The sequence below is a fragment of the Telopea speciosissima genome, chromosome 8 (assembly GCF_018873765.1).
Source record: "Telopea speciosissima isolate NSW1024214 ecotype Mountain lineage chromosome 8, Tspe_v1, whole genome shotgun sequence".
Lineage (NCBI taxonomy): Eukaryota > Viridiplantae > Streptophyta > Magnoliopsida > Proteales > Proteaceae > Telopea > Telopea speciosissima.
Window position 1 is genome coordinate 36,827,092 of NC_057923.1, and position 24,545 is coordinate 36,851,636.

Here is a 24,545-nt window from a genome sequence, read left to right on the forward strand (position 1 = left end):
TGGTAAGGAACCAGAACCATGCTACCATAGAATCAAAAAATGAGGTTCTGAAACAACTCAAAAAAACTCAAGCCAACATCTCAATCTGGGGTTTTTTAACCGGTTCTCGAACCCATAGAGAGGCAGTCTTAAAAGCGTTGGCTAGCGTACATTTACCAATGGAAACAGAACCAACTTAACTAGCTAATATAGTAGGAGCTCTCTATATGTGGTCAAAGCTATCAAGTTTTCAGACAAGGATCTTCCACCCGAAGGATCAAGTCATACAAAAGCACTCCATATAACCATTGTTTGCAACTGAAGTCATATCCCTCAAGTCTTAGTGGATAATGGTTCATCCTTGAATGTTTGCCCACTACGAACCATTCAACACATAGGGATCGACCATCAAAGCTACATCCCTCTACAGAAGGAGTGAGAGCCTATGACAATACCAAAGGAATGTCATTGGGATTCTAAACACTGAGATCATCATGGGCCTGACCAAGTTCCAAGCCATCGACATCCCTTCATCTTTCAATATGCTCCTTGGGAGGCCATGGCTTTATGCAGCTGGGGCAGTTCCATCCTCTCTCCACCAAAAGCTCAAATTCATAGTCAATGATAAGGTCGTCACCATCTTGGTCGATCCTGAGCTGATAAGCATGCTTGCCAATGTAGAGGCTAGCAAAGAACTGGACTGTCAGCAAGTCAATTTTCAATTCGACATTATGTGGGCTACATACCCAGCACAACCCCTGAGAGAGAAGCTTCCTCTTACCCATTTGAATAGTCACAATCTAGCAATCCCAAACATGCTTAAGAAAATGGGGTATTTTTCGGGTATGAGCCTTGAAAAGTCTCACTAAGGAATGTCTAAGCTCATATTGCCCTCTCACAATAAAAAGAACAACGGTCTAGGTTATGCCCCGACCAAAGAGGATCTCTTCAAGCGGGTCCAGAAAGAGAAACAGAAAAGGAGGGAAGCTTACAAAAAGAAGCTATACAAAAAGGACCTCGAGAAGTACAAGAGGGTGAAGAAGTCAGAGCCCAAAAGCTGAGATCAAATGGACAGGTTGGAGATCCTTCAAGAAGATCATGTGGACTCTAACAAAGACTGGCAAGATGAAGCACCTTCTTTCCAACTTAAAGCCCTATTCGAAGGAGTGATCGCTACACTAGGTGCCCCTTAAGATTGGAATCTAAACCCACAAGCAATGATCTACCCAGCTGAAGGAGCAATACCCAATTGGACCTAGTTTTCAGAGTACCGCTTCTACGAAGGCATCGACAGTTCTAGTCCTAGTCCTCATTTACATTTCCGCTCTTCTAGTTCTAGTTCTGAGTCTGAGTCCGAGTCTGAGTCCAGTTCTTCTTCTAGTTCATCTAAGTTTATGTCTGAGTCCTATGTAGACCTTGAGTTTGATTTCAATGAATTACTTTCTTCTAGTTACATTGGGCCTCTTCTTGCATACATAAATGAGGATGAAATGTTCAATGAACCTCCGCCTGATCTCCTAAAAACAATCCAAATGAAATCAAGAGAAAAGAGCTCAACCAATCCCTGAGAGCTTTAAAGTCATTAATTTAGTATTATCAGAATTGCCAAGAGAAATAAAAATCAGCTCAACTTTGAATGAACAAGAAGTCCAACCTCTGATTGAACTCTTAAAAGAATACATGGAAGTATTTGCATGGTCATACGATGACATGCCCAGAATTGACACCAACATTGTCACACACCGTCTACCTTTAAACCCTGGAATAAAATTAGTAAAGTAAAACCTCAGACAAATGAGACCTGAATGGATCTTGAAGATCAAAGGGGAGGTCACTAAAAAACTCAAAGTAGGATTCTTAGAAGTGACTGAATACCCTGAATGGTTGGCCAACATTGTGCCAGTACCTAAGAAAGACGGACGAGTCTGAATGTGTGTAGACTTTAGGGACTTGAACAAAGCAAGTCCTAAGGATGACTTTCCTTTACTTCATATTAATATACTCGTAGATAATAAGGCCAAACATGCCCTTCTATCCTTTATGGACGGATTCTTAGAGTACAACCAAATCAAGATGGCACCCGAAGACATGCAAAAGACATCCTTCATAACTCAATAGGGAACATACTATTACAAGGTAGTGCCATTTGGACTTAAGAATGCCGGGGCAACCTATCAAAGAGCAGCAATCGCCATTTTACATAACCTAATGCACAAAGAGGTCGAGGTCTATGTCGACGACATGAACGTCAAGTCAGAAGAACGTGAGGGACACGTTGAAGCCTTAAGAAAATTCTTTGAAAGAATTAAGACATACAAGCTAAGGCTAAACCCCCTGAAGTGTGTATTTGGGACAACGACTGGAAAACTCTTAAGGTTCATAATCAGCCATAGGGGCATCAAAGTCGATCCAACCATGATTAAGGCAATTATGGATATGCCACCACCCAAAATCGAAAAAGAAATTAGGGGTTTTCTTGGGAGAATCCAATGCATCAGTAGATTCATTTCTCAGTTAACCATGGTGTGCGAACCAATCTTCAAGCTACTAAAGAAGAATGAGCCAAAGGAATGGAACGAGCAATGTTAGGCCGCATTCAATACAATCAAAGAATACTTGGCCAACCCACTGGTATTGGCACCCCCGATATTTGGAAAACCTTTATTGCTATATCTGCCTATAAAAGATGCGGCCATGGGAGCAATGCTGGCACAATACCAAGAAGATGGCAAGATAGAATAGGCCATATACTTTCTAAGCCAGAAATTTGTGGACTACGAGACTAGATATATACCACTAGAAAAAGTTTGCATGACTCTGATTTGGGCCACAAGGCGGTTGAGGCATTACATGATAACTCACCAAGTATTTCTGGTCTCAAGGATGGATCCAATCAAGCACCTATTCGAGAAACCCGCCTTAACAGGAAGATTAGCATAATGGTTGCTCTTATTATTAGAATTTGATGTCAAACATGTGACACAAAAATTGATCAAAGGACGAGCAATCGTTGATCACTTATCAGCGCATCCAACCCTTGAAACTAGACCAGTGGAAGATATATTTCCCGACGAGGACATTGCACAATTAGAACTAGAAGAAGCCGGTATGGTTGGTAATTACTATTTAATGGAGCAGCCAATCACCAGGGTTATAGAGCAAGCATACTACTAACCCCACCTGATGGAACCCATATGCCCTTGGTGTTTAAGCTTAACTTTGAGTGCACCAACAACATGGCTAAACACGAAGCTTGCGCCATAGGTGTAACACCCTGATTTTGGACTAGGGGTAATTTAGTCTTTTTACCTAATGCAGGATTAGGGCAAGCCGAAGTGTAGGAACTTGGACTAGCTGGAGGTGCACACATGCATGCTTGGTAAGTAGTGTGCCCTAGTGTAACACCTTTATTTTGAGTTTATTTCTTGCCTAAGTGTAGAATTAGGGTTTTATTTATAGCATATATAATTTGATTTGGAAAATAATTCAAAGTTAGTAACCTAACCTAGTACTTAGACATTTAATTCAATTTGTTAGAGGTCTAAGGTTCTATTATTTATAGGTGCAATTAAATATTTTATTTTTTATAATTTTATAGGGCTTAGAAGGACTTCCATGATTCTAACTTGGGAGGTCTTAGATTTTAGCTAGGAAAATATTATGGATTGATAAGGAAAGGTGAGGTGGCAATCTCCAATTGGCTAGAAATCTAAACTTGGAGAAAGAAAGTCTTCACAAAATAAAATCCCAACAAAAAAAGAAATTTTAACTAAAATTAAATTATCTAATCTAAAATTTTAATTTAAAAATCTTAAGTCAAGATTCCTTTTAAAATATTTTTATTAGAGGGCAAGTAAATAGATGTACTTAGAGACAAAATTGGATTCTTCCCACCTTCTTTCTTGTTAGGATTAAATCCCCATAACTAAATCTCAATCCTCATTTCCTTTATCATAAATTTGAGAGAGAGAGAAAGAGTGGAGGAGAGGAAAATTCGTTGACTATAGCAAGGAAGAGAAGAAGAAGAAGAGAGAAGAAGAAGGAAGGAAGGAGAAGAAGGAGATTCAGGCTGTGCAGAACCAACAACTTAGAGTCAAATTTCAACCATTTTGGAGCCGAATTGGAAAAATTTTATTTCACAATAAAACGTAACTCATCTCTTATCTTCGTAACCCAACTTGAATCAGCCAAAACAGAGATTGGATCAGAGAGATATCACTGATTTACTGAAGATAGGTCATTTTATCAAAAATCTGTGTTTTCCAAATCCGAGTTTATGCAATATAGTGATGTTGATTTCATCATTACCTTAATCATAGGACTCCATTAAAGTGATTTTAAATTAGGAAGACATATATCAACATTATTGAAGCATTGATTTGAGGTCACTTATAGAAATCCTAATTGCTTCACGCAAGGTGAGTAGATCTTTAACCATTATACTTGATATTTCTTACATATAAAATTTATTTTGAAACATTGTTTTAAATCTGAAATTTAGTTTTAGATTGAGATTTATCATGCTAAAAACATATTTCATTCATGCTTTTACTCAATTAAATTGTTCACACATGATTGTTTGCAAGGAATAGTGATTTCCTTATGATTTAATTCATATATGTGTGTGCAGAATTTTTAATAATGTCATGTTTATAGACTAATGAATCCAATGCTTATTTCTTGATAGTATGATGAAGGACTATGAATGATTCTTCATGATTAGTGACTCAACGTTTTAACTAAGAACCAAGTTACCATGTTGGATATTTTTTATATCGGTCAATAAATTTAGTATGACCAAAGTCGAATTTTGAGAGTCTGATTTAGTAAATTGATTAAATTTCTAAATATAATATCTTGACCAATAATTGATGGGTAGTCAGAGAGAGTGACTCAGATTTCGAGGAAATAACTATTTGCTTTGGATTACAAAGGGTAAGTCTTATATAACCATACTATTTTAATTGTGACGATTCTCTAGAGGAATTATGATATTCAAGAGGCTTTGTAGGGAAAAGGAGATGATATGCACTACAAGTATCTGTAACTGTTTAAAGATCTAAGTATTTAAATTTCGATGACAAAATTTCTTTAAGGATGGTGGATTGTAATATCCTGACATAATGGGGAGATCCAAATATGTAAATTTTGAGAACGAAATTTTGTTAAGGGGTGGAGAATTGTATTACCCTGATTTTGGATTAGGGGTAATTTGATCTTTTTACCTAATGTAGGATTAGGGCAAGCCGAAATGTAGGATCTTGGACTAGCTGGAAGTGCACACATGCATCCATGGTAAGTAGTATGTCTTAGTGTAACACCCTCATTTTGAGTTTATTCCTTACCTAAGTGTAGAATTAGGGTTTTATTTATAGCATATATAATTTGATTTGAAAAATAATTCATAATTAGTAACCTAGCCTAGTACTTAGACATTTAATACAATTTGTTAGAGGTCTAAGGTTCTATTCTCTATAGGTGTAATTAAATATTTTATTTTTTATAATTTTATAGGGCTTAGAAAGACTTCCACGATTCTAACTTGGGAGGTCTTAGATTTTAGGTAGGAAAGTATTATGGATTGATAATGAAAGGTGAGGTAGCAATCTCCAATTGGCTAGAAACCCACACTTGGAGAAAGAAAGCCTTCACAAAATAAAATCCCAATAAAAAAAAGAATTTTAACTAAAATTAAATTACCTAATCTAAAATTTTAATTTAAAAATCTTAAGTCAAGATTCCTTTTAAAATATTTTCATTGGAGCGCAATTAAATAGATGTAGTTAGAGACAAAATTGGATTATTCCCACCTTCTTTCTTGTTAGGATTAAATCCTCATAACTAAATCTCAATCCTCATTCCCTTTATCATTAATTTGAGAGAAAGAGAGAGGAAGAGAGGAAAATTCATTGACTATAAAGAGGAAGAGAAGAAGGAGAAGAAGCAGAAGAAGAAAGAACGAGAAGAAGGAGATTCAGACTTAGAACCAGGAACTTGGCATCCAATTTTGACCTTTTCAAAGTTGAATTGGAAAAATCTTATTTCACGATAAAAATGTATCCTCATCTCTTATCTTCGCAACCCAACTTGAATCAACTCAAACGAAGATTGGAGCAGAGAGATATCGCTGATTTACTAAAGGTAGGTCATTCTGTCAAAAATCTGTGTTTCCCAAATCCAAGTTCATGCAATGTAGTGATGTTGATTTCATCATTACCTTAATCATAGGACTCCATTAAAGTAGTTCTGAATTAGGAAGACATATATCAATATTATTGAAGCATTGATTTGAGGTCACTTATAAAAACCCTAATTGCTTCACACAAGGTGAGTAGATCTTTAACCATTATACTTGATATTTCTTACATATAAAATTTAAAAATATTATTTTAAATCTAAAATTTAGTTTTAGATTGAGATTTGTCATGCCAAAAATATATTTCATTCATGCTTTTACTCAATTAAATTGTTCACACATGATTGCTTGCAAGGAATAGTGATTTTCTTATAATTTAATTCACATATGTGTGTGCAGAATTTTTAATAATGTCATATTTATAGACTAATGAATCCAGTGCTTATTTGTTGATAGTATGATGAAGGTCTATGAATGATTCTTCATGATTATAACCTAATGCATGATGTTTTTAGATGATGCATAAAAATCTGATTTTGTTTAGGGTTTACCGTTTACTTTTCATTGATGTTATTGTTGGATAAGTGATAGCGAAGATTTTGCCCAATCTTCCCTATTATTGTTCTTCACTTTATGCATTGATATGTTGATGAAAGTTACTGTTTCAAACTTTATTTCCATTCTTTTCAATAGTATGTGTTAGGGTGGAATTGGGGAGTCATAACCCCTAAGGTCCGAACTTGGATGTATAGCTTTAAATTTTAAGCAAACCCTTGATTGTTATTTTGTTGTTTACCTTACCGGCATTGGTGTATATGTTGGGATAAGGATAAGTTGACGAGTTTTTGAGCTACGGACTTACCTTTATTGGAGCTATATGAACTAATAGAAAAAGAGAGATGATAAAAAACTCTCCAGGAGGGCATTGCTGGTAAAATCTTCAGGGGCTTTGATGGCCCCCATGCGCACAGGAGCCATGCTCACCACAGAGAATATTGACCCATTTGAAAAACATGGAAAGTATGTCATTGCATACAAGAGCAAGAAAACGTCGCTCATTATCAATCACGAGTACAAGTAGTAGTGAATTTTATCCTCTCAAGTGTAGTGCACCTCTCTTGAGAATCCAACCGTACACCCAATACTTGAGAAGATAAAAAGATGCCACTGCCCATATTTTAACGGATGGATTCTCAAGTGTGGTACATGGGGCCGCACTTTCAGAGGATAAAAATTACCTTCCTTTCATACAATTAGATAAAGATTCTGTTCTACAAGTTGGTGTGAGCTTCACACAAAAGGTGGGCCACTAATTAAATTTGTCTGAATTGCTGCAGAGCATGTTAAGAGAAACAAATGGAGCCACAACTTCAGAAAGGGACACCTTCTTCTTGAGCTTCTTAGTGTAATTGGTATTTTTATTATGGGTTGATGTTCTCTGTGTTGCAGCGCAGCCTATGCCTGGACACATGGACCTACCACTCAAAGGGCAGGATGGTCATTTCACCGACCCACATGCGTTTGGGCGCCACCGGCATAGAGAACATTTAGCTTATTCTTATTATTAGGGTAATTTACACATACCACCCCTGAGGTTTGACGAAAGGATGATTTTACCCCCCAGTTTTGGATAATTCTGCGTACCCCCCTGAGGTTTACAAATGGTAACAAATAAACCCATTCCGTCAGTTTATGACTAACACTGTTAAAATCAAAAGGTAAAATGACAAAAATACCCCTTCAAGGAAAAAAAAAAACCTGCAACTCATCTTCCCCAAATCAATTTGGGGAAGATAAATTACAGGTATCTCCATATATCTTTTTCCCTGTCTTCTTCCTCTTCTTCGTCTTCCTCCTGCAAGCCCACTTGCTCCCACCCCTCTGTAACCCCATCCGCGCAGGTCACAATCCCCACTCTCCTCCACCTGAGAAACATATCTGGAGAACCCATTGATCAAGCAGTGCAGTGCGGAGTACTGGATCTTGGGTGATCTAATGACTACCGAGGAATTTAGAGAACGTTCTTTTGCGAGGAGGGTTTCTAATGTTGAGGAAGCTGATGTTATATTTGTGCCGTTCTTTGCGACCCTTAGTGCAGAAATGCAATTGGGTATGGCGAAGGGGGCATTCAGAAAGAAAATTGGCAATGACGATCATGGGAGGCAAAAGCAGGTGGTGGACCTGATTCATGGTACTGATGCTTGGAAACGGTCTGGTGGCAGGGACTCCGTCTAGGAACATGATTTTGTTTGTTCATTTTGCTTTCATTTGTTAGTGATCTAGGATTTGGGTTTAGTTAGGGTTTTCTCTGGTGATCTGGGAGTGCAATTTGATAAGATCGCGGGTTTTATTTTTTCAGATCAAGGAAGGGTAGCAATAGCTCCCCAAGGAGATTTATTATGAAAACAAAGAGGGGGAGAGTGCAATTTGATAAGATCGTGGATTTGTTGCCCTAGATTTGTTCTATAAGTGAATCTAGTTCGCCCTAGATCGTGGGTTCATTTGAAGTTCTGTGTAGTAAAAACTGCTCCAATAATCATATTTAGCTTCCCTTTCGAAGAAAGCTCAGAGCGTAGTTCATTGTCGACATCGCTGCTGAGTCTGGAATCACCTTTCATGGTCCAATATTTGTCTAACAAACCGTAATTGAGTGATCTGGGGAGCTCTGCAATGTAGACTCTGATGCATTGGTTGGGATTTTGGGGAATTTTGCTAGAGCAAATGAGAGGTGAAGGGGGAGTAAATTATTGTTTATGTGTTGTGAAGAAGAGGAAGAAGAGAGAGACTGATAGAACACAGAGAATGGAGAATGAGAGTAAGAGAGAAGGTATAGCACAGGGGAGAGTGTTGCTCTTTGCAACCATGGTTCTCTGTATGCCTTCAATGGCAGATGTTGGAACTAGAAGTATCAGGTCGAATGAAAGGGTTTTGAAACCTGCAATTCATCTTCCCCAATCGATTTGGGGAAGATGAGTTGCAGGTTTTTTTTTTTTTTTTTTTTTTTGTAAGGGTAATTTTATCAATTCACCTCTTATTTTTAACACTGTTAATCATGAACTGACGGAATGGGGTTATTTGTTACTATTTGCAAACCTCAAACGGGTACGCAGAATTTTTCAAAACGGGGGGGATTAAAATTATCCTTTCGTCAAACCTCAGGGGTGATATGTGTAAATTACCCTTATTATTATCACACAAGAATGATAGAATGATTGCAAATCAGAGAGAAGGGGAAGGCCTAGTGTCTCACCATGCCCCAGACAAGGAAGGGAAAGCCTCCCAATCCATAGAGGAGAACCCCAAGTGCTATGGGGTGAGCAATGTAAGTGCTTCTCAGAAACCTGTAGAAGGGTTGCTTCTGTAAATCCGCTACGTTATTGGGTTCTCCACACTGCAAAATACAATAATCGAGATCAGAATAAGAGTAAGAGAGGATTTTGCACGGAGAGAGACAAAGTCAGGAATTCTTGCCCTTTCAGTAACAGAATCGTGATCAAAAAGCCAACTCATGTGACTAAACCAAAATCCTTCAATAGGGCTGTGTGGGTCTCGATCTGAATCGCAGAACTGGTGATGATACCTGTGTGTACTTACCCAATCCATTGGGTTCCCCTGCCATATATACACAATAATAAATAAAAAACAAGGAAAGAAAGCCAAAACAAATGGCGGTCACTACGGTACAGTAGCCTTCCACTCACCTAAAGTGCTTGAACCCCACAATAGGCGAAGAAGTATTCAAGCCATCTAGGGAGCTTGAAGCTCCTGTGCGTAAGGTTCCTATGAAATGAGAGAGTAATCCCAAAAAGCCCAGTCACCACATAGAGCGCGACAGCCACCCAAAATGCTCCCCGGTTGAAGGTAAATGGTGCAAACAAGCACAGCAGATGCATGAATAGAACGACCCCGGCCGTCGTCATATCCAAAGAATTCCATTTTCGTCCCAAGTAAACCCCCCTCCTCTGCTTCACCACCACATCCGACAGCAGAATGTGATGCCCACCGCTTAAATTCTCCGATGCCGTCTCCGCAGCCGCACGGACGACGCCCATAGCTCCCCTCCTCTTTCGACCGGAAGTTTCAGATATCAATGGATTCTGCTCCGACCTCTCCGCTCCTGCTGATTTGAGGACGCTGGAGCCAAGCCCTCTGGCACATTCACAAGACGAAGAAGTTGGTCTTGGCGGTCTTTTTGTACGGACGATAGGAGAAGTAGGATAGAATCCGGCATTGCGTGGTGATGCTAGCAGAGCCATGATTTGTCCTTAATTATCGGATGGAGCTCGCGAAAACTTCTTGATCTTCTATCAAGGATTAATGCAGAGGAGCTTTGATTAGAGGTTGTCTTTGTAGAATCCCTAATTCATTGATGAGAACAGAGGAGAAGATAAGAACAAGCTGGACAGTGGTTCAGCTCCCAAAGGAGATAGAAGGGTTAGAATTGCGAGAGAGAGAGAAAGAGAGAAAAGGAGAACAGAAGAAATTGATCATTTCGTTGTTGTTTTCTAACCTTTGACAACAGCTATTTAAAGCTTTTACAATAAAAGACTGTAATGTAACGGAATCAAGAATTGGAGAGTAACAGGGTCTTCTCAATTGTAACAAGTAATCCAATAGAATCACAACTTGTATAACCCACTTGGAAATTAACTCTCTACATAATCCCTGAGCCAGCTGGGAGGTCTTCTTTGTCTAGTAGCTTCCAATGCCACCTCAGCTTGTCTAGTAGCTTCTAATGCCACTTCAGCTTCCCCAGCTTGCGCCACCTCAGCTTCTTGCTCAACTATGCGTTGTTGTTGTTGTTGAGTAATATCTACATATAATTTTGGGGCTGTATCACTCCTTACCCCATCGAAACAAACCTTGTCCTCAAGGTTGAGATGAGGGTATAAGGCCTGAAAGGCAGAGAAATTTTCCCAAGTGGCATCTTCCCGTAACAGCCCATCCCACTGTACCAGGACTTGAGGTACAAGCCTTCCCTGTTGCCAAATCTGTCGTTGGCCCACAACGGCTATCGGAACAACTATTGGTTGAGCAGCCAAATTGACAGGGGGTAATTGCAGTACAGCAAGCGGAGGAGTAGGACCGCGATAAGGTTTTAATTGAGAAACATGGAATACATCATGGATTTGTGAATGAGATGGTAACTACAGTTTATAAGCCGCTGCCCCTATTTTACCTATAACCTCAAAGGGACCATAGTATCTTTTGCCCATTTTTTGAGATGGTCGTGATGACACTGAGAGCTGTCGATATGGTTGTAGCTTGAGCCAAACCCAGTCTCCAATTTCAAATTCTAAGTCCCTCCTATGCATGTCAAGCATAAGCCTTCATCCGCCGCCAGTGCGGAGTAAGTTAGACTTCAACGTTGTAATAAAAGCCCTCTATCACATAAATCAATCCACTGCCTCCGAAGAGTGACCCTCAATATAAAAGGAATCGTGGGAGGAATTCTTCCATACAATGCTTGAAAAGGTGTCATCTTGATACTTGTGTGATAGGAAGTGTTGTACCAAAACTCAGCCCAAGCCAAACATTTGTACCACTTGCTTAGGGTAATCCATTGCAAAACACCTTAGGATCTGTTCCAAGGATCTATTGACCACCTCGGCTTGCCCATCGGTTTGAGGATGATGGGCTGTCTGACTTCAGTGTAGTTCCACTATGGATCAATAAATGTTTCCAAAAAGTACTAAGGAAGATTCGGTCCCTATCAGTGACAATTGAACTTGGAAACCCATGGAGTTTTACTACCATGTTGATAAAAATAGCAGCTACTTTAGTAGCTGAAAAATGAGTTAGAAGTGCAGCAAACACTACAAGAACAAGCCTTTTTGGCTACGGTTAAAAATTTTACCGTAGCCGAATATATATTTATAGCAACGGTAATATACCATTCGTCGCCTTATTTAATTTATAGCCACGGTAATATATAATCCGTTGCCTTATTTAATTTATAGCAATGGTAATATATAATCCGTCGCCCAATATGATTTATAGCAACGTCCACCAATATAGAGTCGCCAAATTTCATTTAAGGAGACGGAAAATATATTAGTGTCATAAAAAAATATTTAATACAACGATTATAAAATAACCGTTGCAGAAAATACGATTTGTTGCAACGACATACTACAAAATGTTGCCAAATATAAAGTGCAAATATACACAAGCGTTTTTGGGAGAGAATATCAAATTTGTCCCACTATTTATAGCAACGGTAGTATATCATTTGTCGCCTTATTTAATTTATAGCAATGGTAATATATAATCCGTCGGCCTAAAATATTTAATACAACGCCTATAAAATAACCGTTGCGGAAAATACGATTTGTAGCAACGACATAATACAAATCGTCGCTAAATATGAAGTGTAAATATACACGAGCGTTTCTATGGCAACGGTAAAAGTATTACCGTAGCCAAATATTGTTTTATAGCAACACTAAAACACAAACTGTCGTGGATTGTTATTTAGGGTAACTAGATATTATTAACCGTAGCAGCAATTTTTGTTTTCGGCGCCATTTCCCTTTCCCGCTTTGTATTCCCCATCCCCGCACGAAACCCATTTTCTCTCAAAATCTCTCTCACAATATCTCAATCCACGCATTCTTCTCTCGCTCTCCTAGCTCTTGGAAACCTATTTTGTTCAACCCCAAACTTAACCCCTCCTCTACGACTCGCCTCCACCGCCTCGAGCTACGCACACGACGCAACGTCGTGGAAGGTGGACGATCGAGCCCCTTTTCTCTACAGCCCCTCTACACGCACGACGCAGTTGTGTCGTGGAAGGTGGACGATCGAGTCCCTTTTCTCTACAACCCCTCTCCCACCCTTGTGCGTAAACAGCTGCGATTTGAAAAAATTAGGAGCAGACAATGATTCTAGATCAGGAGAGGTGTTTTAGACTTGAGAAAATCAGAGGTAGGTTTGGTTCGCTCTCGCTCAATATTTCTCTCTCTCGCTAAGGTTGACTGCAAGTTTTCGATTTCAGGGTTTATCTAGTTTCTTCCACTGGGTTTTTGTATTGATTGAGATTTTTGCTAGGTATCTATCTCTCTCTCTCTCTCTCTCTCTCTCACACACACACACACACACACACACAGTCTGAATCTTTAATTCCGGACAAGCATCGTTTGGGATTTTGTCTATCTTTACAAGCTATGACTTTGTTGTTGCATTGCTCTGTGAATGGTGTGGGATAATAAGGATGCTTTCACTTTATTTATTTTTTTCCTGTTTTATAATGATAAATCTGAGATGCTCTGAGGCACCATACATCTTGTTAATTTGATTTTTAATATTTGTATATGAGATGGGGACTGAGGCACTATATATCTCCTTTAGGTTATTAAAATCCAATAAGGTGTTAGACTAAGTTGAAGTGATTAAGAAGTATGTTATTATGATAGTATATATAGATTAATTGAGGTGAGAATATGTGTTAATTACTCAACACATTAGAACCAATTCTACACTTGGAAAGGAAGAAGAAAAGAAGAGGTAAAGGAATTGATTGGGAGTGAAGAGGAGCTGCTGTATTGGTGAGGAAATTATGTGACATTGGGTATTTTGGATGCCAAACTAGAAGAATTGAAGACAAATTGAAAGTTAAAAAGGAGCATTGCTGAGTTGTTGGACAAAGAATAGAATAGGGAAGAGGATAGAGAACTGAAATCAAGTTTTGAGCTGGGATTCTAAGGTAAGTAGAGAATCAGACTTATGTTTTGAATTTGGTAGGAAGTTGTAAAAAGATTTGTTTGTAATTAGAGAAACTAGGGTGCATGGTTGAAGGTCTATGCGCATTAAGAGAGGAATTGGGATTTGGGACTACTAACGAACAAAGAACTTATAATATGAAGAATACTAAAATTTTCATCTACATAAGAAGAAATTTATGCAGAATATATTAGATATTTCATACATGGATGGAAATAATATGCAGAACAGAGTAAATTACTTAAGAATATTGTATATCTAGTTTCACATACTTGAATTTGAATACACATTTTTGTTTCTTCAATGGCTTTGTTTTGGCCAACCCCTAAATCTCTTCTATTGCAATATGTGTATGTGTGTGTGTGGGGGGGAGGATTGATAGGAAACACCTCTGAGATTGAAGCAAGCCTATGAAAGCGTAGTTAATATATAGGAGAAGCCCTCTCCATTAAATTGCTTATCAAGCCATCCCTAGGTTTTGATGAATGAGTAGGGGAATAAAGTATTCCATTGCACTTGCTACTATCTTTTCATGAAGTGATTATTTGAATGGCACTTCTATAGGTGTATTTAGGATATCAAACTTCTTTCAAAATCCCATTGTCTTATTCCCAAAAGTTCATTAAGTTGGGGTAAAAGAGAGTTTTCAAAGTTATTAAAAGTGACTTATCATTATATCATTTTCAAGAGTTGTCATTTTCTTGTCTGTGCTAAATTGTTGTAGTTTGGTAATATAATATGCCTTTCAGTGTTTAGGGGAAGAACTTTGGTCTGCTATATGGGGTTTTTTTAGCTGGTCTGGTGAAATAAATTATACTATTTTGTTTTGATTTTGTAAGTTTTTGTTTAAATGTGAAATGAAGCTGGATTCAATTTTCAGTCTTATATAGAGGGATATTTTGGGTACTATTGTATGTACTTTGTTAGGTTTTGAAAGAGAAGGATGGGGGTGGGGGATTGCATACAGCTGTGCCAATTTTTGGGGAATGGGAAGAGGAGTAGAAAAGCTCTTTATGTAATTGGGGCTCAGCTTGACTTGGAAATGGAACCCTAATAAAATCTGTAGGAACTGCAAGGCATGACTATGACCCACCACTCAGAGTGGTTTTGAGCTTGAAATTCCCCACAACACCCTTCCCTTCTCTTTTGTCTCTTCTCTCTTCCCCATGATAGTAGTGAAAAGCAAAAAATTATTAATTACTTGGCTTCCTCTCTTTACAAGTGCCTTTGTTTGGTTAGTGAGTTCACACAGATATTGATAATAGCTCTAAAGTTTGAGTTTGTAAACTCTACTTAAACACTATGAACTTGATTGCTCTAATTAACTATAGAATTCAATTGCAATATTGCATCCTGACCAGATGGTTTATGAAAAAGAGGTTTGCATTATATGTGCTTGTGATTAGGAAGTAAAGGTGAGTGAATAGGGGGTGGGTTTGGGAGCTGGGAAATAAATCATAGATGGGGTCAAAGACTTTAGAAAGGAAATAAAAGCAATTCTGTCCTCCGCTCTTCTTCACAGAGTTTCTAGGTTATTTAACTTGTAACACAGTTACATAATCCAAGAAGCTATATTAGACTGGGAGCGTGGTCCAAGTTAATTGATTTTGCAAGTCAAATCCATTTCATGGGTTGGCATGCTCTATCGCCCACACCCTTGCTGCTGAAGGTGGACACCTCCATACTAATCTCTTGTGTATGATTTTATTTCCGAAGGACCCATCTAGTTCAACTTGTATTCCCCCCTCTCTCTCACTGAGTCACTGCACCTTGCCCTCTAAAATTTTCAAAGAAGAAAACAATGGTCCACATAACCTGCAGCAATGTTTGAACAGTCATCACAAAGGCTACAGCTATTTTTGTACCATTTTCATACTATAGCTTTCACAAGAGGACACAAGTCACACAACCAATGCACTTGTCCCATTATTTTAATTAACTCTTCTGCTCTTTCTCCTTCTTCTACAGTAATACTGAGCATGGAAGTCAAAAGTAGGTGAAATTTTGGAAGTGATTGAACACCAATATATGGTGACAAGTTTGTGCCCTTTTCCTTGACAATGATCTACTTTATAAGGACTCTTAAAGAGTCATAACAGTTCTCCAAAACATTTATATGTGACAAAAGACAACCTTTAAGGGAAAGGAATTTTCTGCAATTGAACAACTTGGATGATGACTTGACAACATGGACCATGATTATTTGTTGAGGTTCCAAAAATGCTAGAAGGTGATAGGGTGGTAATGAAGAAAAGTGGAATTTTATAGTACTACAAAAAAAAAATTCAAAACTATAACTTGTAAACATTTTTTTTCTTTTTTCTCCCTTTCAGGGCTTGCAGATTACCACAAAGCAAGGGAGAAGAGCTCTAGGGCTGAGTAAGTATAGCTCCTCAATATTTGAATAAAGACCAACTTTTCCAACCAATGAATCAAACCCTGTTTGCCCCGCTAGTCCTTGGATGCTCTCCAAAGGCTTATGTACCCTTCCTGCAATCACTCTCTGAGACTATTAAAGCCTTCCTCACAGATGGGGTTTCTTCATAGAGTTCAATAGATTCAAAGACTCTTCCACTTGTTGAAGTTGTGAAAACACCAATACCTCCCTTGATCTCTTTCTTTATGGAGAACCCATGTCTTATAATACGACAAACACTGCACTTATCAGAAATACACATATTGGAGGATCCATTCATTCCAAGGGAACATGTCACAGTAGTGCCATAGAATTTCACCTGTTTTTTGTATTTGTTAAAGCCACTTTCTTATACTTCAACATGTAGTAATCAATATTTGGTAGTAGATCACCCCCATTATATTTTCTTGGCTCTTTTTTTCTTATTGAGCTACCATGCCCAAGAGCTTCCGACATGTTCTGACAGTGATTGTTTATTGTAAAACAGGTTTAAACAATGAGCGATACCGAAGTACATGGCAGTACTAGTGCAAGTGGTTCAGGTTGGTCAATAGACTATGTTATTCTTCAAAAATTATGTCAAATATTGTTGTTCTCAATATATACTAATGGTTTTTTTTATCTTGAACCATTAGTGATTCATGTCACAACAACCCCATTGTTGTACCTTGTTGCATTCATATGGTTTAACCATTGATTTTCGGGTTTAAAGCAAAATATCTTTCTATTTTTTTTTATTTGTGTTGTTTTACGGATTTCCTCTTCATTTGTGGGGTGGTCAATCTAGTCTAGAGTTGGGCAGATCTATTTTCAGTCAAAATTCTTTAATGGCATCTTTCTCCTTCAAAATGTATTTTTCAATAAAAACAAAAGATTTTCCTTTTTCTTTCCTTTTTCTTTCTTAGCCATGGATCTTAAAGTTGAATCATTTCTTGATTTTCAACACTAGGTCATTTGGCTTACATTAAAGTGGCCCTTAGGTCTGTAAATCGAGTTTGTGGATGGGTACAATGTCAGTCCATTAGCCCGGAGGTCATATCCTCCACACATCGTTTCGAGTCAAGGGTTCGAACACCAACCCTTGGGGCTTATAAGCAAAGCCCATTACTTTCGCTTGGGTCCACACACGAACCTGACTGATTTATTTCAAAACATTGTCTTTCTTTCTTCAAAAAATACAGCATTCCATCATTGGGTTGGGATAACAATGGACTAGGGTTACTCCTTGATAAAGGAATGAGTCTGGCATTAAGCCAAGGGTAGGTAGTCTAAGTCTAGGTTGTTTGGATATTAACTAGTTTGGTATTCCAACAAGACTAAGGGCCTACATTAAAAAAGAAACATATACTCTTCTCTCTTTTTCGTGGGTACTGTCATGTCTTTCTCTACTGGCCTTGCCAACAATATCAACCTAAAGCATAACAGGTAAGATACTGAAGAAACATATACTCTTCTGTTTCCTCTACTGATTTTTTTCTTTTTCTGTTCCTTAATTATTTCTTTCCTACTCTGTGTCTACATGCGGTGTTGGTTTCTACCGAGATGGCTAAGATTTCGGTCACTCCAACCATTGTCTTGGCCGAGTTCATTCTCTTCAAGAAAAAGGTTTCCTTCAATAAGGTGGGAGTGAACTTTGTCCATTTAAATGTGTTAAGTGTAAACTAGTATCTAAAAGGGGAGGGAGGGGAAGTAAAAATTTGTTTTTGGTGAAAGAACATAAAGAAAACAATGTTCAAAAGTCCTGCAGATGATGTGCATTTCTTACTTCCATAAATGTCTTAAATCCCCAAAGTTCTTACTTATAGGCTATTTATTGGACTGCTCTAGCTTAAGTAACCATATTTCTTTTGATAGAAATCAAAGCCTTAAAATGTTAAGGGCAGCAAGGGGTGGGGGATGTGTGCTCAGGTATAGGGCAGGAAGGGGGGGTGTGTGCTCAATTGTAGGACAGCAAGGGGGGGTGTGCTTAGGTATTGGGCAGCAAGGGGGGGGTGTCCTCAGGTGTAGGGCAGCAATGGGGGGTGTGTACTGAGGTATTCGGCAGCAAGAGGGGGTGTGTGCTCAGGTATTGGGCAGCAAGGGGGGTGTGTGCTCAGTTGTAGGGCAACAAGGGGGGGTTGTGTACTCAGGTATTGGACAGCAAGGGGGGTGTGTGCTTAGGTGTAGGGCAGCAAGGGGGGGGTGTGTGTGCTCAGGTATTGGGCAGCAAGGGGGGGTGTGTGCTCAGCTATAGGGCAGCAAAGGGGGGTGTGTGCTTAGGTATTGGACAGCAAGGGGGGGGTGTGTGTGCTCAGGTGTAGGGCAGCAAAGGGGGGGTTTGCTCTGCTTTGCTACACTCTCATAAAAAATATTGCTTGTCTGTACCTTTCTCTGTGTGCTCAGGTATTGGACACCAAGGGGGGGTGTGTGTGCTCAGGTGTAGGGCAGCAAAGGGGGGGTTTGCTCTGCTTTGCTACACTCTCATAAAAAATATTGCTTGTCTGTACCTTTCTCTGTAGAGGGCCAGAGGTCTTGTAGGTCAATAATGATTTTGGAGTGCAATAGAAGTCCTCAATGGGTCAAAAAGAGTAAAGATTTTTTCCATCTATTCACAAAATAAAAGTGAAGATGGTGGAGATAGAATGCGAACTGATTTTTATCCATATACAAATTCGTATACCTTTTTTTTTTTTGTTTTCCTCTTCTGTTCTTTGGTTTGTGATTTGATGGGAGTGGAGGTAGTTTTAATTTTTAATGGAGTTTCTTTGAAGGGATATTGTTGTTAAGTTCTTGTCATCCTCGTATTGATGAGGGGTGATTGTCCTTCCTTCGGAATGCTATTTTTTTCATGTTCATTGCACCGGACTCCTGGGTTTGTTAGCCTTGGCTTGTAACTCCTCTGTACTATTTGCAGGTTTTGTGGGTCAGGGAGCTACTAGGGAATAAGCTTTCACTTCTCTCTTTTACTCTGTTTCCAAAACGAGTGGTAAAATATGCAGATGCCGAAAGGAAGGTAATTCTAGCATTTTCTCTTCTATTGTCCTTTCCTAAGATGGTTGGATTCTTATTCTTATTCTTCTTGTAGTAGTCAAGAGGTAGGAAATATGATGATATGCTGTGTTCTTTTCATTTCTTGGCATCCAAACATAGCCTTAATGTTGTTGCTTTGCTGCTGATTTATTGTAGCTGGATCTCATTGAATTCTGGATTCTTTTGTTCCTCTTAATGGTTATGAAAATTTCCTGGGCAATGGATGCAGAAGTTCATCTTCAGAAGTGCCTCAAAGGACATCTCCAGGGACACCACGAGCTCCTCATCAGCTCAAAACACCTGCCTATTGTTATGATTGTGAACAATTTTTTTTTCTCGGACACAGGCTGCCTATGTGCCTTGTTATTCAACTTACCAGTCATCCATTTTCAACCTACTGCTCATAACAAATACTGAGAACATCTGGAATCAAATAAACTTTCTTTAGAATTCTTGAAGGCTATATTTTATGGAATATCTGAATTTTCTTTCGATTTGTAAAATTACATAGTCAGTCAAGGTCTGAAGTAGCTTGGGGAATAATTTATCGTTTATGTAGGAAGCATACGCTTTGATCCCTCTATGGAAACTCTTGTTGTAGTTGACGTATGCTGTTGTCTTTCTTTCTTTATTTTAGTTATATGTATACTACCTTGTTAAGGCCTCACTTTGAGAGTTCCATGTCAATACTCTAATTTGTGGTTTCTTTGGAATTCTTGAAGGCTATGTATGGACTAGTATATCGATGTAATTACAGGAAATATACTGATTTTAATTTTATTTTTTTGTTATTTCAGTTTTGGCGTGATTATTTTTAAACCGTTGCCAAAAAGACTAACTTTATTGCTCTTAGCGACGGAGTTTTTAATATTTACAACGGTTAATTCCGTTGCTAAAAATATAGCTTTTCTGCAACGGTAAACTTTGTTCCGTTGCCATAATATTATCTTCCGCAACGGTTAAGTAGTAACTGTTGCTAAAAACCAAAATTAGGCAACGGTATTATTTTAACCGTCGCCAAATATATTTTTCCCAATGGAACCCCTTATTCCGTCGCCTAATTTTGGCTGCGCCATTTATGCCAACGGTGATTGCAACGGCTTAGAAAACCGTCGCCAACATATTTAGCAACAGATTTGGATTTTTGGCAACGGGAAAAAACCGTCGCCAAAAATGAGTTTTCTTGTAGTGAAAGTGGCTGTATTTTATGAGCCTATCAACTACCACAAATATGGCCGTAAACCCATGAGATAGTGGCAAACTGACAATAAAATCCATAGTGATCTCATCCCAAACTTGGTGAGGTACACTCAATGGCTGCAATGTCCCAGCTGGTCTTTGGGTCGAGTATTTAACCTGTTGACAAACTAAGCAATGCTGAATATGGTTCTCAACATCAGTCCTCATGTTTGGCCAATAAAACTTTGCTTGCAATTTTTTTAGGGTCTTCTTGACACCTCCATGTCCCCCCAGTGCAGTATCATGGAACTCATGTAGGAGTTGTTGTTTCAAGGGTGAATCTGATGGAATTCTGAGTCGGTCCTTGTAGTATAAAATTCCACCTCGAACTGAATAAACATCCTCAGTTCTGCTATCCTGCTGAATGGTCTCATGAATGGCTAACAGCTCAGGGTGGGACTGATTAGCTTCCATTAACTGGTCAATAAAATCAAAAGTAACAAAGGAGATAGCAGTTAAAGTGGCAGATGTAGGAGTCATGTCCTCACAAGTAACTGGAAGATTGGCTACTCCTGGTAACCGAGATAGTGCATCAGCAGCTCCATTGTCATAGCCTGGCTTGTAAAGGATGATGTAAACAAATCCCATTAGCTTACTGAGGTAGTGTTGTTGCTCCGGGGTCTAAGCTACCTGTGTCATCAACTCTTTAAGACTCTAATGGTCAGTTTGAATAATGAACTTCCTGCCAAGCAAATATTGCCTCCACTTTTGTACAACTTGGGTAATAGCATAGAGTTCTCGAACATATGTGGATGCATTCTGTAAATGTTTATTAAGTTTTTTGCTGAAATAAGCAATGCGGTGAGTATCTTGCATTAATACTACCCCCACTCCCACAAGAGAAGCATCAATCTCTACAACAAATAATTTGGTAAAATCCGGAAGAGCTAAGACAGGGACTGAAACCATGGCCTGTTTGAGAACATTGAAGGCTGCAGAGGCCTTATCACTCCATTGAAAGGAATTAGCCTTCAATAAGTCGGTTAGAGGGGCTGCAATCTTAGCTTACTGAAATACAAACTTCCTATAATAACCTGTAAGACCAAGAAAACCTCTCAAGGCTTTGAGATTTTCAGGTATAGGCCAGTCAATCATACATTTAATTTTCTGTGGATCTGGTTCAACCCCCTGAGCTGAAACAATGTGGCCCAGGTAATCAATGGAGGCCTGAGCAAACTTGCATTTAGACCTTTTTGCATATAGTTGATGTTGTTGCAAGCATTGCATTACCTCCCGTAAATGTTGTGCATGTTGAATCAATGAAGTGCTGTATGTAAGAATGTCATCGAAGAAGACAACCACAAACTTTCGAAGAAATGGTTTGAGTATCGAATTCATCTGTGCTTGGAAAGTAGAAGGTGCATTCGTAAGGCCAAAAGGCATTACTAGGAACTCATAATGCCCTTCATGAGTTCTAAAGGCGGTTTTATGAATGTCCTTTGCCACAACTCTAATTTGATGATAACCAGATCTAAGATCAATTTTTGAAAAAACAGTAGCACCATGGAGTTCATCAAGTAATTCATCTATAGTAGGGATCGGAAACTTATCCTTTATGGTGATGGCATTGAGAGCCCTGTAATCAATGCAAAAACGCCATGAACCATCTTTTTTTTTTAACCAAGAGCACTGGAGAAGAGAAAGGGCTGTGGGACACTCTGATTATGCCACTGGTCAGCATTTGTTGTACCAAAGTTTCAATCTCCGCTTTCTGAAATTGAGGATATCTATAAGGTCGAACGTTTATTGAGTTGGCCCCAGATTGTAGGTGTATTCGATGGTCAAACTGCCTTGTAGGAGGTAGTTGGGTTGGTTCTCTGAACACAACCTCAAATTCTGCCAAGATTTGTGCTACAGAGGGCGGTAGCTGCCCCTCTTGCTCTGTCTCGAAATTAATGTCTGTAGATACCATCTTCATATGATAAAATGAAGCTACAGTTTGTGCAGCTGTCATTTTAGCCAATTGATGATGAGATACAGGGTCGTGCTTGACAGCCATTTCTCTTTGTAACTGAACTTTGCGACCCTCCCATTCAAAATTCATGGTAAGATGCTTATAATCTGTTAAGATAGGACCCAGCTGCTGCAGCCATTGAATCCCAAGAACTATCTCGGCTCCTTCAATTGGTAACAAGTATAACTCAATGGTGAAAGTATGGCCTTGCAATTGTAAGGAAATTGGCTTGCATTTCTTTGAACAAAGGAGGTAATCACCATTACCTATCAACACCTTGAATTCTCTAATAGGAACAATATGCAATTGCAGTAGTTGTGCCACCCGCGCTTGTACAAAATTGTGGGTGCTCCCACTGTCAATCAGCACTTGTATTTGCCTATCTGCATATGTACCCATTAACCTTATTGTAGAGGGAGCAAATTTCCCTGACAAGGCATGTAAACTAACTTCTGATGTCTCAGTAATCAGTTCCTCTACAATACTCATATGCTCCTGATCAACATCGTCCTCTGCTATCAGTTATAAAAAACGATGCTTACATTTATGTCCCTTAGTATATCTCTCATCACAATTAAAACAGAGCCCCTTCTCCCTACGGGCCTGCATTTCTGCGGAATTCAACCTGCGAATGGGAATCTGAGAAGGATGATGGATGGTTGGTGTTGGTAAAATGGCTGGGGTTGTTGGTAAATTGACAGGGGGTGTTGGTAATATAGCAGGTTGGTTGTGTGGAGATCGAAATAGACCTGTGGAGGAATTTGATTTCTTGGTATTTTTCTTCTTGCATCCGAGCCATAGCCATGGGTTGAAGGAGGGTTGTAGGCTGGGCGATTAACAACTCACTCCTGAGCTCTGGTTTTAATCCTAAAATGAAGAAGCTTAAGAGGAATTGTTCCGAAAGGCCACTAACTTTATTGGATAATTGTTCAAACTGGGCCTGGTATGCAGCAACATCCCCAGTCTGCTGGAGCTTAGACAAGGCACCCCTATGATCATCGAAAGCTGTCGGACCAAATCGTTGAAGAAGTGCTGCCAAAAAAGATTTCCAGGAACCTAGAAGATTGTTGTTGTGCATCCATTGAAACCAAGATGAAGCAGCACCATCCATATGGAAAGAAGCAACGACCAGACGTTGATCCTCAGGTGTATTGTGATAACGGAAGAACTGCTCAGCTTTGAAGGCCCAATCTGCAGGGTTCGACCCGTCAAAGCGAGGAACATTCAGCCGTAAATGCTTCATCGGTGGAGCAAAGGACGAAATTGCAGGCTGCAATGGTGGAATGTCGGTATTGGAATGAGGGGCTTGGTTAGTTTGATGAAAATGGATATCATTGAGCTGTGTTTCTATCGTGGCCATGAATTGCTGGAGATTTTGATTGATCTCCAAACTGCTCTGCTGCATCAACAGTAGTTGTGTCTCGGCAGTCTTCTTGAAATCAAGAAGAGAACGAACGTTATCCTCCATTCTCTGGGTTCTAGTACCTTCAGCCATGGAAGAGTCTCAATGAAAGCACCAGTGATGAGAATAGAGGAGAAGATAAGAACAAGCTGAACAGTGGTTCAGCTCCCAAAGGAGATAGAAGGGTTAGAATTGCGAGAGAGAGAGAGAGAGAGAGAAAAGGAGAACAGAAGAAATTGATCATTTCGTTGTTGTTTTCTAACCTTTTACAACAGCTATTTAAAGCTTTTACAATGAAAGACTGTAATGTAACGGAATCAAGAATTGGAGAGTAACAGGGTCTTCTCAATTGTAACAACTAATCCAACAGAATCACAACTTGTGTAACCCACTTGGAAATTAACTCTCTACATAATCCCTGAGCCAGCTGGGAGGTCTTCTTTGTCTAGTAGCTTCCAATGCCACCTCAGCTTCTTGCTCAACTATGCGTTGTTGTTGCTGTTGAGTAATATTTACATATAATTTTGGGGCTGTATCATTCATCTCAGAGGGGGCCAGAATCTTGAAGCGTTGAAGACAGAGACGTCTATTTCAACCCAAGCTCGTAATCTCAGAAGAGGAAAAAAAAATCTCTTATTTGTCTGAGGGATTTTTTCGATTTTGTGTTTGTGGCTAGCTCTCACTCTTG

The 24,545-nt window shown here is 39.1% G+C and overlaps 1 protein-coding gene, 1 long non-coding RNA gene and 1 pseudogene across 2 annotated transcripts; 1 reads left to right on the plus strand and 2 right to left on the minus strand.

The window, feature by feature from the left end:
• Positions 1-1,345: 1,345 nt before the first annotated feature.
• LOC122670353 lies at positions 1,346-19,565 on the plus strand. The gene is made up of 4 exons (XR_006334201.1): positions 1,346-1,359; positions 14,631-14,633; positions 19,147-19,245; positions 19,492-19,565. It is a non-coding gene; the product is annotated as an uncharacterized LOC122670353 (long non-coding RNA).
• LOC122670351 lies at positions 9,319-10,465 on the minus strand (annotated as a pseudogene).
• A 1,590-nt stretch (positions 19,566-21,155) lies between the features above and the next one.
• LOC122672270 lies at positions 21,156-23,950 on the minus strand. The gene is made up of 4 exons (XM_043869769.1): positions 23,302-23,950; positions 22,192-22,967; positions 21,536-22,052; positions 21,156-21,433 (listed from the first exon to the last, which is right to left on the minus strand). Exons 1-4 carry the CDS (start codon positions 23,948-23,950, stop codon positions 21,156-21,158), a joined length of 2,220 nt encoding a protein of 739 aa, XP_043725704.1.
• Between the last annotated feature and the right edge of the window lie 595 nt (positions 23,951-24,545).

Coding starts and splice junctions, on each gene's coding strand:
- LOC122672270 (XM_043869769.1), bottom strand. CDS start 23,950: ATGGCTGAAGGTACTAGAACCCAGAGAATGGAGGATAACGTTCGTTCT. Junction 22,053..22,191: donor AAGCGGAGATTGAAACTTTG/GTACAACAAATG, acceptor ATCACCATAAAG/GATAAGTTTCCGATCCCTAC. Junction 21,434..21,535: donor AGGTTTTCTTGGTCTTACAG/GTTATTATAGGA, acceptor AGGCCTCTGCAG/CCTTCAATGTTCTCAAACAG.